General features: G+C 47.7%; 1 protein-coding gene and 1 long non-coding RNA gene across 2 annotated transcripts in view; both read right to left on the bottom strand.

The window, feature by feature from the left end:
* Positions 1-5779: 5779 nt before the first annotated feature.
* LOC123488677 lies at positions 5780-7053 on the bottom strand. Its single transcript, XR_006660249.1, has 3 exons — positions 6936-7053; positions 6679-6798; positions 5780-6480 (listed from the first exon to the last, which is right to left on the bottom strand). It is a non-coding gene; the product is annotated as an uncharacterized LOC123488677 (long non-coding RNA).
* A 60-nt stretch (positions 7054-7113) lies between these two features.
* Positions 7114-16578, bottom strand: part of LOC121565099 (tripeptidyl-peptidase 2-like) — a 45272-nt gene continuing 35807 nt past the window's right edge. Inside the window, exon 9 of the mRNA XM_045219526.1 lies at positions 7114-7303. Within this exon, the coding sequence (XP_045075461.1) occupies positions 7114-7303 (190 nt within the window). The remainder of the gene's footprint in view (positions 7304-16578) is intronic.

Genomic DNA, 16578 nt, shown 5'->3' with positions numbered 1-16578 from the left:
TTTCACACACTGTTGCTGGTATTTTGGCCCATTCCTCCATGCAGATCTCCTCTAGAGCAGTGATGTTTTGGGGCTGTCGCAGGGCAACACAGACTTTCAACTCCCTCCAAAGATTTTCTATGGGGTTGAGATCTGGAGACTGGGCTAGGCCACTCCAGGACCTTGAAATGCTTCTTACGAAGCCACTCCTTCGTTGCCCGGGCGGTGTGTTTGGGATCATTGTCATGCTGAAAGACCCAGCCACGTTTCATCTTCAATGCCCTTGCTGATGGAAGGAGGTTTTCACTCAAAATCTCACGATACATGGCCCCATTCATTCTTTCCTTTACACGGATCAGTCGTCCTGGTCCCTTTGCAGAAAAAACAGCCCCAAAGCATGATGTTTCCACCACCATGCTTCACAGTAGGTATGGTGTTCTTTGGATGCAACTCAGCATTCTTTATCCTCCAAACACGACGAGTTGAGTTTTTACCAAAAAGTTATATTTTGGTTTCATCTGACCATATGACATTCTCCCAATCCTCTTCTGGATCATCCAAAGGCACTCTAGCAAACTTCAGACGGGCCTGGACATGTACTGGCTTAAGCAGGGGGACTGCAGGATTTGAGTCCCTGGCGGCGTAGTGTGTTACTGATGGTAGGCTTTGTTACTTTGGTCCCAGCTCTCTGTAGGTCATTCACTAGGTCCCCCCCATGTGGTTCTGGGATTTTTGCTCACCGTTCTTGTGATCATTTTGACCCCACGGGGTGAGCTCTTGCGTGGAGCCCCAGATCGAGGGAGATTATCAGTGGTCTTGTATGTCTTCCATTTCTAATAATTGCTCCCACAGTTGATTTCTTCAAACCAAGCTGCTTACCTATTGCAGATTCAGTCTTCCCAGCCTGGTGCAGGTCTACAATTTTGTTTCTGGTGTCCTTTGACAGCTCTTTGGTCTTGGCCATAGTGGAGTTTGGAGTGTGACTGTTTGAGGTTGTGGACAGGTGTCTTTTATACGGATAACAAGTTCAAACAGGTGCCATTAATACAGGTAACGAGTGGAGGACAGAGGAGCCTCTTAAAGAAGAAGTTACAGGTCTTTGAGAGCCAGAAATCTTGCTTGTTTGTAGGTGACCAAATACTTATTTTCCACCATAATTTGCAAATAAATTCATTAAAAAATCCTACAATGTGATTTTCTGGAATTTCTTTTCTCAATTTGTCTGTCATAGTTGACGTGGTACCTATGATGAAAATTACAGGCCTCTCTCATCTTTTTAAGTGGGAGAACTTGCACAATTGGTGGCTGACTAAATACTTTTTTTCCCCACTGTATATTGTTGGCTAAACACTGGAAGCTAGCTAGCCTTTTAGCTTCACACATCTCCAAGTTGGCAAACCACAGACCGTTATAAATATATTGTTGGCTAAACACTGCAAGCTAGCTAGCCTTTTAGCTTCACACATCTCCAAGTTGGCTAAACCACAGACCGTTATAAATATATTGTTGGCTAAACACTGGAAGCTAGCTATTCTTTTAGCTTCACACATCTCCAAGTTGGCTAAACCACAGACCATTATAAATATATCGTTGGCTAAACACTGGAAGCTAGCTAGCCTTTTAGCTCACACATCTCCAGTTGGCTAAACCACAGACCGTTATAAATATATCGTTGGCTAAACACTGGAAGCTAGCTAGCCTTTTAGCTTCACACATCTCCAAGTTGGCTAAACCACAGACCGTTATAAATATATCGTTGGCTGAACACTGAAGCTAGCTAGCCTTTTTAGCTTCACACATCTCCAAGTTGGCTAAACCACAGACTGTTATAAATATATCATTGGCTAAACACTGCAAGCTAGCTAGCCTTTTAGCTTCACACATCTCCAAGTTGGTTAAACCACAGACCGTTATAAATATATTGCTTGGCTAAACACTGGAAGCTAGCTAGCCTTTTAGCTTCACACATCTCCAAGTTGGCAAACCACAGACCGTTATAAATATGTTGGCTAAACACTGGAAGCTAGCTAGTCTAATATGCCCTGGCAAATATTGTTCTACTTGCCAGTGTAACCTACAACCTTACCCTGATTTGAAATGTTGATTCAATGTATTCCCATATCAGCTAAAAATAGAATGTCCATTTTTAGTCAAAGCAACAACTAAAAAGCACATGGCTGATAGACATGGCGATCTGTTTTTACATTTTAAAATAGCCTAGAATAATATTATCACTTCTAATCAAAATACATTTTTTGGGGAGATTCTAATGAAGGCAACAATGTTGTTTGGTTTATTGTTTGAACAGTCGCTGAGATTATATTTGGTTTAAATGCAAAATAGGCTGCTTATTTAATGCAGAGCTAAATCAAGACGGCGATCTTGAAGTTGAAGTGAAATTTTGAAGTTGGTTAGCTTCCCACATAGCCATAAAGCGCACAGAGAAACTTTCACAATGTGGGCTGTTGGCTGTCCCAGTTGGCTAGATACAGTTCCTTTAGAAAACAGACAACCAAATTCATCCTCCTCAATTTAAAATGGGAAACAGTCCCTAATCACTGCTAGCTTACTTTAGCAATTCATCTTTTTACAGTCTCTCAGCGTAACGATAGCAGTCTCTCAGCATAATGATAGCAGTCAACTCAGCGTAACGATAGCAGTCAACTCGGCATTAATGTAGCAGTCTCTCAGCGTAACGATGCAGTCTCTCTGCGTAACGATAGCAGTCTCCCTGCGTAACTGATAGCAGTCTCTCTGCGTAACGATAGCAGTCTCTCTGCGTAACGATAGCAGTCTCCAGCGTAACGCATAGCAGTCTCTCTGCGTAACGATGCAGCTCTCTGCGTAACGATAGCAGTCTCCAGCGTGACGATAGCAGTCTCTCTGCGTAACGATAGCAGTCTCTCAGCGTAACGATAGCAGTCTCTCTGCGTAACGATAGCAGTCTCTCTGCGTAATGATAGCAGTCTCTCTACGTAACGATAGTCTCTCAGCATAACGATAGCAGTCTCTCAGCGTAACGATAGCAGTCTCTCAGCGTAACGATAGCAGTCCAGCGTAACGATAGCAGTCTCTCAGCGCATCGACAGCAGTCTCTCAGCGTAACGACAGCAGTCTCTCAGCTGTAACGACAGCAGTCTCTCTCGCGTAACGATAGCAGTCTCCTGCGTAACGATAGCAGTCTCTCAGCGTAACGATAGCAGTCTCTCAGCGTAACGACAGCAGTCTCTCAGCGTAACGATAGCAGTCTCTCAGCGTAACGATAGCAGTCTCTCAGCCGTAACGATAGCAGTCTCTCAGCGTAACGATAGCAGTCTCTCAGCGTAACGATAGCAGTCTCTCAGCGTAACGATAGCAGTCTCTGCGTAACGATAGCAGTCTCTCTGCGTAACGATAGCAGTCTCTCTGCGTAACGATAGCAGTCTCTCGCGTAACGATAGCAGTCTCTCACGTAACGATAGCAGTCTCTCAGCGTAACGATATCAGTCTCTCAGCGTAACGATAGCAGTCTCTCAGCGTAACGATAGCAGTCTCTCAGCATAACGATAGCAGTCTCTCAGCGTAACGATAGCAGTCTCTCAGCGTAACGATAGCAGTCTCTCAGCGTAACGATAGCAGTCGCTCAGCGTAAGGATTGCAGCCGACAGGCAGAAAGAGGTAACCCGTCAAATTTTACAACGTGACGTCACGATCAGAACACGACCAGAACGATTGGGAACTATTTCATGCTGGTAAGATTTTTACATGACATGCTGCACTAACTGTTCATATATTCACAATTCACTAGTTACACTTTAAAAACTGCTTCAACCAACTAGTTCGTAACATTGCTTGCTTGAAGTTTCAGGAGTCCTTGTTTCTCTCCTCTCAATCGCGTCGGACTGTTGTCTAGCAACGGTCCGTCTCCCAAAGTATGTCCCACATACAACACAGAAACTAAAGTGGGTTCCACGATGTAATACTTCATATTTTTCCTTTCTTGGAAAGTTTGGATTGATATTATAATGTGTTGCACTTTGCTGTCTTGTTTCAGTTTCTACGGTCAAATAATAATGTGTTATGGATATAGGAAGTCCTAAGCATTCGATTGGTGGATCTGATAACTACATAAACACACTCATACAATTAATTCTTCCAAATCTTTTTTTATTCATTTGTGACATAATTCCATTAAGAGTTACTGTGTGATAACGAAACAGCGTGTTGGAACTTTTCCATATGTCGCCGAGGAAGAATACGGTTATAAAATAATACTAAGGTATATTTCCTTAACATCTTAATACATTCCGTAAAATATTGTCATTGATGGACTAAAGGTTTTAGTTATAATATAAATACAAGACATCCATCAATATTATTTTGACACCAGCAGAGAGAATGGATAGGTTGCCTCCCAAACAGCACCCTGTTCCCTATGTAGTGCACTACTTTCAACCCCCCCCCCCATAGGGCTCTAGTAAAAAAGAAGTGCACTATATAGGGAACAGGGTGCTGTTTGGGAGGCAACCAGAGCGATATTAGAGGTTGTTCTGACAGATCTGGAGTCAGTGTTGGGGAGGTGCGGACGGTCCTGTGGTTGATAAACGTTAAGGCCATTAGGACACTGTCATTGGCAAGGAGAAGACAGAATGAGATCGCTGAACCCTGAACTTCAGACCGAAACTAAAACCCCTAAAACCCTTTATTTACAGTACAGAGAAGGAAAGGAGGGAGGGGGAGGGAGGGAGGGGGAGGGAGAAGACAGAATGAGATCGCTGAACCCTGAACTTCAGACCGAAACTAAAACCCCTAAAACCCTTTATTTACAGTACAGAGAAGGAAAGGTGGGGGGGGAGGGGGAGGGACGGGGGAGGAGGGAGGGGAGGGAGGGGGGAGGGAGGGAGGGAGGGACGGGGGAGAGAGGGAGGGAGGGAGGGGGAGGGAGGGGGAGGGAGGGAGGGAGGGAGGGAGGGAGGGGGGAAGAGAGGGAGGGAGGGAGGGAGGGAGGGGGGAAGGAGGGAGGGAGGGAGGGAGGGGAAGAGAGGGAGGGGGGGAGGGAGGAGGGTGGGGGGGAGGGGGAGGGAGGGAGGGGAAGAGAGGGAGGGAGGGAGGGAGGGAGGGAGGGGGAGGGAGGGAGGGGAAGAGAGGGAGGGGGAGGGAGGGAGGGTGGAGGGAGGGAGGGGGAGGGAGGGGGAAGAGAGGGGGGAAGAGAGGGAGGGAGAGAGGGGGAAGAGAGGGAGGGAGGGAGGGAGGGGGAAGAGAGGGAGGGAGGGAGGGAGGGAGGGGGGGAAGAGAGGGAGGGAGGGAGGGAGGGAGGGGGGAGGGAGGGGGGAAGAGAGGGGGAAGAGAGGGAGGGAGAGAGGGGGGAAGAGAGGGAGGGAGGGAGGGAGGGGGGGAAGAGAGGGAGGGAGGGAGGGAGGGGGGAAGAGAGGGAGGGAGGGAGGGGGGAAGAGAGGGAGGGAGGGAGGGAGGGAGGGAGGGAGGGAGGGAGGGAGGGAGGGAGGGAGGGAGGGAGGGAGGGAGGGAGGAGGGAGGGAGGGAGGGAGGGAGGGAGGAGGAGTGAAAGAGGTCAAACAAACCTAGGACAGGATCACTGTAATCCTGACAATGATGGAGGCTCTTTCCAGGGATTCCAAAAAAGACGCACAGGGATAACGGACAACAACAACAACAACAACAACAACAAAAGGGGAACTCAGTTGGTAGATGTATCCTACAGAGTACATTTACATATTAGTCATTTTAGCAGACGCTCTTATCCAGAGCGACTTACAGGAGCAATTAGGGTTAAGTGCCTTGCTCAAGGGCACATCGACAGATTCTTTTCACCTAGTCGGCTCGGGGGGATTAGAACCAGCGACCTTTCGGTTACTGGGGCACAACGCTCTTAACCACTAAAGCTACCTGCCTGTCGCCCCAACTGAAGTCAAATGATCAGCTTCCAAACCAAAAACAGGTTTTACTCTAAAAAGACATCCGTCCATTTAAAATACATCAGGGAGAACAATAGCATGAGAAGTAATATTGCCTCTTTATAATGTGTATTATGATGCATGAATATACATTTCTACAAACCGGGGTTCATTCAGGAGGGTGAAACAGTCACAACGTTGAAAAAATAATAATAGAAATGTAACGTAAAAAAAAGATCAAAAAACATTCCAGAAACAAACAATCCAAGCCGTTCTGTACATCACATTTCTATCTACAACTGAGCAACAAGTGGAGGGTTTCACAAGAAAGATCTGAAACGTGGCTGGGTTGAAATCATCCACGTTGAGAGAGAGAGAGAGAGAGGGCAGATTGTTGAGGCATTCAGTCCGACTTGGTAAAAAAAAACGCTGACTGTTTTCAGATGTGTGTTTATGTTTGTGAGGTCAATCCATGACTCTGTGTGTGTGTGTGTGTGTGTGTGTGTGTGTAACCGTGAGTCTAGAAGGGAGTGTAGTCGGCAGGATACATGATGGGCAGCCAGTTCTCTGTGAAAGCGGCACAGTGCATCCAGCCCAAGGACCGCATTAGCTGAAACAAACACAGGACGTGATGTCACAATACAGGAAGTAGACCGCCTCCAGAAAGGCTGCTATGCGAATGTCTCTGAGCTTTAAGGCTCTTATGTTCAAGTGTGCTACCAGACACAGTAAAAATGCTATAAGAAAACTGCTAGTTTAAGTCTTAACAAGGTAGAAGATCTGTCACATAGTTGGACCTCTTTCTGACCTGGATGCAGTTCTTCAAGTTGTCTTTACTGGGTTTGTCTTCTGCGATCTTGGAGGCGTACTTCAGGGCTCTGCCGTACATCTTATTCACTAGTGCATGTTTGTAGGAGAACGTCAACACCTAGAGGGGGAGGGGATCAAACCATCAAACATTGGGGGGGAGAGAGATTGATGATTGATGGATTCACATGTAAGGTTACTGTTGCCATATCATCCACCCGAAACCAAACAAGGAAACAGCTAGCCACGCCTCCTCACCTTCGAGTCAGTTAGCTCCACCCACTTCTGCAGCTCCCAGAAGGTGTCGGTCAAGTCTTTGGCCCTGCCCTGTTGGGCGTCGTCAGAGCTGGTCACCTCCCCCTCTCCAGCCCCAGCCTCTCCCGGTCTCCACCCCTCCCCAGCCTCCCCAGCCTCCCCTAGCCTCCCGCAGCCTCCCCTAGCCTCCCCAGCCTCCCCTCCAGCCTCCCCTAGCCTCCCCAGCCTCCCTAGCCTCCCTAGCCTCCCCAGCTCCCCCAGTTCCCCCAGCCCCGTCCTGGGGTGTAGCCGGTAGCAGCACCAGGTCAGCCAGGGCACAGCCCTTCCTACACAGAGCGTCCAGCAGGGAGGATTTCTGCTTCTCCATGTCACTGTAGGGACACACAGAAACATACAGTTCTATTTGATATAAAATGCGTTACAAATTCTCTATACACTAGAAATTAGTTAAAGAAAGGTTAAAGGATATAAAAGGACTGACAACTGGTTGGAACCGGACTGTCTAAGGGTGCGTCCCAAATGGCAGCCTATTCCCTATGGGCTCTGGTCTAAAGTAGTGTACTATATGGGAATAGGGTGTCATAGGGCTCTGGTCTAAAGTAGTGCACTATATAGGGAATAGGGTGTCATAGGGCTCTGGTCTAAAGTAGTGCACTATATAGGGAATAGGGTGTCATAGGGCTCTGGTCTAAAGTAGTGCACTATATAGGGAATAGGGTGTCATAGGGCTCTGGTCTAAAGTAGTGTACTATATAGGGAATAGGGTGTCATAGGGCTCTGGTCTAAAGTAGTGCACTATATAGGGAATAGGGTGTCATAGGGCTCTGGTCTAAAGTAGTGTACTATATAGGGAATAGGGTGTCATAGGGCTCTGGTCTAAAGTAGTGTACTATATAGGGAATAGGGTGTCATAGGGCTCTGGTCTAAAGTAGTGTACTATAGGGAATAGGGGTGTCATAGGGCTCTGGTCTAAAGTAGTGCACTATATAGGGAATAGGGTGTCATAGGGCTCTGGTCTAAAGTAGTGTACTATATAGGGAATAGGGTGTCATAGGGCTCTGGTCTAAAGTAGTGCACTATATAGGGAATAGGGTGTCATAGGGCTCTGGTCTAAAGTAGTGTACTATATAGGGAATAGGGTGTCATAGGGCTCTGGTCTAAAGTAGTGCACTATATAGGGAATAGGGTGTCATAGGGCTCTGGTCTAAAGTAGTGCACTATATAGGGAATAGGGTGTCATAGGGCTCTGGTCTAAAGTAGTGTACTATATAGGGAATAGGGTGCCATAGGGCTCTGGTCTAAAGTAGTGTACTATATAGGGAATAGGGTGTCATAGGGCTCTGGTCTAAAGTAGTGCACTATATAGGGAATAGGGTGTCATAGGGCTCTGGTCTAAAGTAGTCACTATATAGGGAATAGGGTGTCATAGGGCTCTGGTCTAAAGTAGTGTACTATATAGGGAATAGGGTGCCATAGGGCTCTGGTCTAAAGTAGTGTACTATATAGGGAATAGGGTGTCATAGGGCTCTGGTCTAAAGTAGTGTACTATATAGGGAATAGGGTGCCATAGGGCTCTGGTCTAAAGTAGTGTACTATATAGGGAATAGGGTGTCATAGGGCTCTGGTCTAAAGTAGTGTACTATATAGGGAATAGGGTGCCATAGGGCTCTGGTCTAAAGTAGTGTACTATATAGGGAATAGGGTGTCATAGGGCTCTGGTCTAAAGTAGTGTACTATATAGGGAATAGGGTGCCATAGGGCTCTGGTCTAAAGTAGTGCACTATATAGGGAATAGGGTGCCATAGGGCTCTGGTCTAAAGTAGTGTACTATATAGGGAATAGGGTGTCATAGGGCTCTGGTCTTTAGTTTCTGAGGTAGAAGTTTTTGGTGAGGGAGGCCCTGCTCTCTCCTCTCCCAGATGCTTAGCTCATTTCATTCCGATCTCCTCTGCATTATTGTAGCCATTTGCTACAGCCTGTCAACTATGCCTCTGCCTATCCCTGTTCTCTCCTCTCTGCACAGGCTACACAAACGCCTCACACCGCGTGGCTGCTGCCTCTCTAACCTGGTGGTCCCTGCACGCACCCCCACACCTGGAGTTCCAGGTCGCAGGCAGCCTCTGGAACTGCCGTTCTGCTGCCAACAAAGCTGACTTCATCCCAGCCTATGCTAACCTCCAGTCCCTCGACTTCCTGGCGCTGACGGAAACATGGATCACCACTGAAAACACTGCTACTCCTACTGCTCTCTCCTCGTCTGACCATGTGTTCTCGCATACCCCGAGAGCATCTGGTCAGAGGGGGTGGTGGCACAGGAATCCTCATCTCTCCCAAGTGGACATTCTCAATTTTTCACCTAACCCACCTGTCTATCTCCTCATTTGAATTTCATGCTGTCACAGTCACTAGCCCATTTAAGCTTAATATCCTTGTCATCTATCGCCCTCCAGGTTCCCTTGGAGAGTTCATCAATGAGCTTGACGCCTTGATAAGTTCCTTTCCTGAGGATGGCTCACCCCTCACAGTTTTGGGGGATTTCAACCTCCCTATGTCCACATTTGACTCATTTCTCTCTGCCTCCTTCTTTCCACTCCTCTCCTCTTTTGACCTCACCCTCTCACCGTCCCCCCTACTCACAAGGCAGGCAACACGCTTGACCTCATCTTCACTAGATGCTGCTCCTCTACTAATCTCACTGCAACTCCCCTCCATGTCTCCGACCACTACTTTGTTTCCTTTTCTCTCTCGCTCTCCTCCAACACTACTCACTCTGCCCCTACACAGATGGTAATGCGCCGCCGCAACCTTCGCTCTCTCTCTCCCACTACTCTCTCCTCTTCCATCCTATCATCTCTTCCCTCTGCTCAATCCTTCTCCCTCCAATCTCCTGATTCTGCCTCCTCAACCCTCCTCTCCTCCCTTTCTGCATCCTTTGACTCTCTATGTCCCCTATCCTCCCGGCCGGCTCGGTCCTCCCCTCCAGCTCCGTGGCTTGATGACTCATTGCGAGCTCACAGAACAGAGCTCCGGGCAGCGGAGCGGAAATGGAAGAAAACTAAACTCCCTGCCGACCTGGCATCTTTTCACTCCCTCCTCTCTACATTTTCTTCATCTGTTTCTGCTGCTAAGGCCACCTTCTACCACTCTAAATTCCAAGCATCTGCCTCTAACCCTAGGAAGCTCTTTGCCACATTTTCCTCCCTCCTGAATCCCCCCCCTCCTCTCTCTCTGTGGATGACTTCGTCAACCACTTTGAAAAGAAGGTTGACGACATCCGATCCTCGTTTGTTAAGTCTAATGACACTGCTGGTCCTGCTCACACTGCCCTACCCTATGCTTTGACTTCTTTCTCCCCTCTCTCTCCAGATAAAATCCTGCGACTTGTGACTGCAGGCCGCCCAACAACCTGCCCGCTTGACCCCATCCCCTCCTCCCTTCTCCAGACCATCTCCGGTGACCTTCTCCCCTACCTCACCTCGCTGATCAACTCATCCTTGACCGCTGGCCATGTCCCTTCCGTCTTCAAGAGAGCGAGAGTTGCTCCCCTTCTCAAAAAACCAACACTCGACCCCCACTGATGTCAACAACTACAGACCAGTATCCCTTCTTTCTTTTCTTTCCAAAACTATTGAGCGTGCCGTCTTTAGCCAACTCTCTTGCTATCTCTCTCAGAATGACCTTCTTGATCCAAACCAATCAGGTTTCAGGACTGGTCATTCAACTGAGACTGCTCTTCTCTGTGTCACGGAGACTCTCCGCACTGCTAAAGCTAACTCTCTCTCCTCTGCTCTTGTCCTTCTAGACCTGTCTGCTGCCTTTGATACTGTGAACCATCAGATCCTCCTCTCCACCCTCTCCGAGCTGGGCATCTCCGGCGCGGCTCACTCCTGGATTGCGTCCTACCTGACCGGTCGCTCCTACCAAGTGGCGTGGCGAGAAGCTGTCTCCGCACCACGTGCTCTCACCACTGGTGTCCCCCAGGGCTCAGTTCTAGGCCCTCTCCTTTTCTCCCTATACACCAAGTCACTTGGCTCTGTCATATCCTCACATGGCCTTTCCTATCATTGCTACGCTGACGATACACAACTAATCTTCTCCTTTCCCCTTCTGATAACCAGGTGGCGAATCGCATCTCTGCATGTCTGGCAGACATATCAGTATGGATGACGGATCACCACCTCAAGCTGAACCCTGGCAAGACGGAGCTGCTCTTCCTCCCGGGGAAGGACTGCCCGTTCCGTGATCTCGCCATCACGGTTGACAACTCCGCTGTGTCCTCCTCCCAGAGTGCGAAGAGCCTAGGCGTGACCCTGGACAACACCCTGTCGTTCTCCGCCAACATCAAGGCGGTGACCCGCTCCTGCAGGTTCATGCTCTACAACATTCGGAGAGTACGACCCTGCCTTACACAGGAAGCGGCACAGGTCCTAATCCAGGCACTTGTCATCTCCCGTCTGGACTACTGCAACTCGCTGTTGGCTGGGCTCCCTGCCTGTGCCATTAAACCCCTACAACTCATCCAGAATGCCGCAGCCCGTCTGGTGTTCAACCTTCCCAAGTTCTCTCACGTCACCCCCCTCCTCCGCACACTCCACTGGCTTCCAGTTGAAGCTCGCATCCGCTACAAGACCATGGTGCTTGCCTATGGAGCAGTGAGGGGAACGGCACCTCTGTACCTTCAGGCTCTGATCAGTCCCTACACCCAAACGAGGGCATTGCGTTCATCCACCTCTGGCCTGCTGGCTCCCTTCCTCTGCGGAAGCATAGCTCCCGCTCAGCCCAGTCAAAACTGTTCGCTGCTCTGGCACCCCAATGGTGGAACAAGCTCCCTCACGACGCCAGGACAGCGGAGTCACTCACCACCTTCCGGAGACATTTGAAACCCCACCTCTTTAAGGAATACCTGGGATAGGATAAAGTAATCCTTCTAACCCCCCCAAATTGTAAAGTGGTTATCCCACTGGCTATAGGGTGAACGCACCAATTTGTGAGTCGCTCTGGCTAAGAGCGTCTGCTAAATGACGTTAATGTGCCCTTGAGCAAGGCACTTAACCCTAATTGCTCCTGTAAGTCGCTCTGGATAAGAGCGTCTGCTAAGTGACTAAAATGTAAAAATGTAAATGTAAATGGTCTAAAGTAGTGCACTATATAGGGAATAGGGTGCCATAGGGCTCTGGTCTAAAGTAGTGTACTATATAGGGAATAGGGTGTCATAGGGCTCTGGTCTAAAGTAGTGCACTATATAGGGAATAGGGTGTCATAGGGCTCTGGTCTAAAGTAGTGCACTATATAGGGAATAGGGTGTCATAGGGCTCTGATCTAAAGTAGTGCACTATATAGGGAATAGGGTGTCATAGGGCTCTGGTCTAAAGTAGTGCACTATATAGGGAATAGGGTGTCATAGGGCTCTGGTCTAAAGTAGTGCACTATATAGGGAATAGGGTGTCATAGGGCTCTGGTCTAAAGTAGTGCACTATATAGGGAATAGGGTGTCATAGGGCTCTGGTCTAAAGTAGTGTACTATATAGGGAATAGGGTGTCATAGGACTCTGGTCTAAAGTAGTGTACTATATAGGGAATAGGGTGCCATAGGGCTCTGGTCTAAAGTAGTGTACTATATAGGGAATAGGGTGTCATAGGACTCTGGTCTAAAGTAGTGTACTATATAGGGAATAGGGTGTCATAGGGCTCTGGTCTAAAGTAGTGTACTATATAGGGAATAGGGTGTCATAGGGCTCTGGTCTAAAGTAGTGCACTATATAGGGAATAGGGTGTCATAGGGCTCTGGTCTAAAGTAGTGTACTATATAGGGAATTTTTTTTTTTTTTTTTTCACCTTTATTTAACCAGGTTAGCCAGTTGAGAACAGGTTCTCATTTACAACTGCGACCTGGCCAAGATAAAGCAAAGTAGTGCAATAAAAAACAACACAGAGTTACATATGGGGTAAAAAAAAACATAAAGTCAGAAATACAACAGAAAATATATATACAGTGTGTGCAAATGTAGCAAGTTATGGAGGTAAGGCAATAAATAGGCTATAGTGCAGAATAATTACAATAGTATTAACACTGGAATGCTAGATGTGCAAGAGATTATGTGCAAATAGAGATACTGGGGTGCAAAAGAGCAAATTAAATAACAATATAGGGATGAGGTAGTTGGGTGGGCTAATTTCAGATGGGCTGTGTACAGGTGCAGTGATCGGTAAGGTGCTCTGACAACTGATGCTTAAAGTTATTGGGGGAGATAAGAGTCTCCAGCTTCAGAGATTTTTGCAATTCGTTCCAGTCATTGGCAGCAGAGAACTGGAAGGAATGGCGGCCAAAGGAGGTGTTGGCTTTGGGAATGACCAGTGAGATATACCTGCTGGAGCGCAGACTGCGGGTGGGTGCTGCTATGGTGACCAATGAGCTAAGATAAGGCGGGGATTTGCCTAGCAGTGATTTATAGATGGCCTGGAGCCAGTGGGTTTGACGACGAACATGTAGTGAGGACCAGCCAACAAGAGCGTACAGGTCACAGTGGTGGGTAGTGTATGGGGCTTTGGAGACAAAACGGATGGCACTGTGATAGACTACATCCAATTTGCTGAGTAGAGTGTTGGAGGCTATTTTGTAAATGACATCGCCGAAGTCAAGGATCGGTAGGATAGTCAGTTTTACGAGGGCATGTTTGGCAGCATGAGTGAAGGAGGCTTTGTTGCGAAATAGGAAGCCGATTCTAGATTTAACTTTGGATTGGAGATTCTTTATGTGAGTCTGGAAGTTGAGTTTACAGTCTAACCAGACACCTAGATATTTGTAGTTGTCCACATACTCTAGGTCAGACCCGTCGAGAGTGGTGATTCTAGTCGGGTGGGCGGGTGCTAGCAGCGTTCGATTGAAAAGCATGCATTTAGTTTTACTAGTGTTTAAGAGCAGTTGAAGGCTACTGAAGGATTGTTGTATGGCATTGAAGCTCGTTTGGAGGTTTGTTAACACAGTGTCCAATGAAGGGCCAGATGTATACAAAATGGTGTCGTCTGCGTAGAGGTGGATCTGAGAGTCACCAGCAGCAAGAGCGACATCATTGATATACACGGAGAAAAGTGTCGGCCCAAGAATTGAACCCTGTGGCACCCCCATAGAGACTGCCATAGGTCCAGACAACAGGCCCTCCGATTTGACACACTGAACTCTATCTGAGAAGTAGTTGGTGAACCAGGCGAGGCAGTCATTTGAGAAACCAAGGCTATTTAGTCTGCCAATAAGAATGCGGTGGTTGACAGAGTCGAAAGCCTTGGCCAGGTCGATGAAGACGGCTGCACAGTACTGTCTATTATCAATCGCGGTTATAATATCGTTTAGGACCTTGAGCGTGGCTGAAGTGCACCCGTGACCAGCTCGAAACCGGATTGCATAGCGGAGAAGGTACGGTGGTATTCGAAATGGTCGATGATCTGTTTGTTAACTTGGCTTTCGAATACTTTCGAAAGGCAGGGCAGGATGGATATAGGTCTGTAGCAGTTTGGATCTAGAGTGTCACCCCCTTTGAAGAGGGGGATGACCGCGGCAGCTTTCCAATCTCTGGGGATCTCAGACGTTATGAAAGAGAGGTTGAACAGACTAGTAATAGGGGTTGCGACAATTTCGCGGGCTAGTTTTAGGAAGAAAGGGTCCAGATTGTCTAGCCCAGCTGATTTGTAGGGGTCCAGATTTTGCAGCGCTTTCAAAACATCAGCTGTCTGAATTTGTGTGAAGGAGAAGCGGGGGGCATGGGCAAGTTGCAGCAGAGGGTGCAGAGTTGGTGGCCGGGTTAGTGGTAGCCAGATGGAAAGCATGGCCAGCTGTAGCAAAATGCTTGTTGAAATTCTCGATTATTGTAGATTTATCGGTGGTGATAGTGTTTCCTAGCCTCAGTGCAGTGGGCAGCTGGGAGGAAGTGCTCTTATTCTCCATGGACTTTACAGTGTCCCAAAACTTTTTGGAGTTAGTGCTACAGGATGCAAATTTCTGTTTGAAAAAGTTAGCCTTTGCTTTCCTGACTGCTTGTGTATATTGGTTCCTAACTTCCCTGAAAAGTTGCATATCGCGGGGGCTATTTGATGCTAATGCTGTACGCCACAGGATGTTTTTGTGCTGGTCAAGGGCAGTCAAGTCTGAGGAGAACCAGGGGCTATATCGGTTCTTAGTTCTGTATTTTTTGAATGGGGCATGTTTATTTAAGATTGAGAGGAAATTACTTTTAAGGAACAACCAGGCATCCTCTACTGACGGAATGAGATCTATATCCATCCAGGATACCTGGGCCAGGTCAATTAGGAAGGCCTCCTCGCTAAAGTGTTTTAGGGAGCGTTTGACAGTGATGAGGGGTGGTCGTTTGACCGCGGACCCGTTACGGACGCAGGCAATAAGGCAGTGATCGCTGAGATCCTGGTTGAAGACAGCTGAGGTGTATTTAGAGGGTATATTAGTCAGGATGATATCTATGAGGGTACCCATGTTTAAGGATTTAGGGTTGTACCTGGTAGGTTCGTTGATAATTTGCGTGAGGTTGAGGGCATCTAGCTTGGATTGTAGGATGGCTGGGGTATTAAGCATATCCCAATTTAGGTCACCAAGCAGTACAAACTCTGAGGATAAATGGGGGCAATCAATTCACATATGGTGTCCAGGGCACAGCTGGGGGCTGAGGGGGGTCTGTAGCAAGCGGCAACAGTGAGAGACTTATTTCTGGAAAGGTGGATTTTTAGAAGTAGAAGCTCAAACTGTTTGGGCACAGACCTGGATAGTATGATAGAGCTCTGCAGGCTATCTCTACAGTAGATTGCAACTCCACCCCCTTTGGCAGTTCTATCTAGACGGAAAATGTTATAGTTGGGGATGGAAATTTCAGAATTTTTGGTGGCCTTCCTAAGCCAGGATTCAGACACTGCTAGAACATCAGGGTTGGCAGAGTGTGCTAACGCAGTGAATAACTCAAACTTAGGAAGTAGACTTCTGATATTTATGTGCAAGAAACCAAGACTTTTGCGATTACAGAAGTCAACAAATGATAGCTCCTGGGGAGTAGGAGTGATACTGGGGGCTACAGGGCCTGGGTTAGCCTCTACATCACCAGAGGAACAGAGGAGGACTAGAATAAGGATACGGCTAAAGGCTTTAAGAACTGGTCTTCTAGTGCGTTGGGTACATAGAATAAAGGGGGCAGATTTCCGGGTGTTGTAGAAAAGATTCAGGGCATTATGTACAGACAAGGATATGGAAGGATATGAGTAAAGTGGAGGTAAACCTAAGCGTTGGGTAACACTGAAAGAGATAGTATCTCTAGAGGCATCAATTGAGTCGGTCTCTGAGTGTATGGGTGGAGGGACAAAGGAGCTAACCAAGGCAGGTTTAGCTAGGCTGGGGGGTCTACAGTGATATAGTACAATTAGAAATAACCGAAACAACAATAAACTAACCATGTTTGGGCTGAGGCTAAACATAAACAGGATGTAGTACCGTAAAAAGGAACAGTCCAGCAGATATCAGCTGTATAGCTGAGTTATCATAAGGTCCGGTGGTGAAGCGCCAGTGAGCAAGAGGCCACGGCTAGCGTGTGCCACGTCCGTTTTGTTGTAGCTAGCTGGTAGCGAAGAATCCGGAGTTAAAGGTCCAGTGATT

The sequence above is a fragment of the Coregonus clupeaformis genome, unplaced genomic scaffold (assembly GCF_020615455.1).
Source record: "Coregonus clupeaformis isolate EN_2021a unplaced genomic scaffold, ASM2061545v1 scaf2425, whole genome shotgun sequence".
In the NCBI taxonomy this organism is placed as follows: Eukaryota; Metazoa; Chordata; class Actinopteri; order Salmoniformes; family Salmonidae; genus Coregonus; species Coregonus clupeaformis.
The sequence above is the reverse complement of the archived record's forward strand: the minus strand, read 5'-3'. Positions and strand labels throughout refer to the sequence as shown.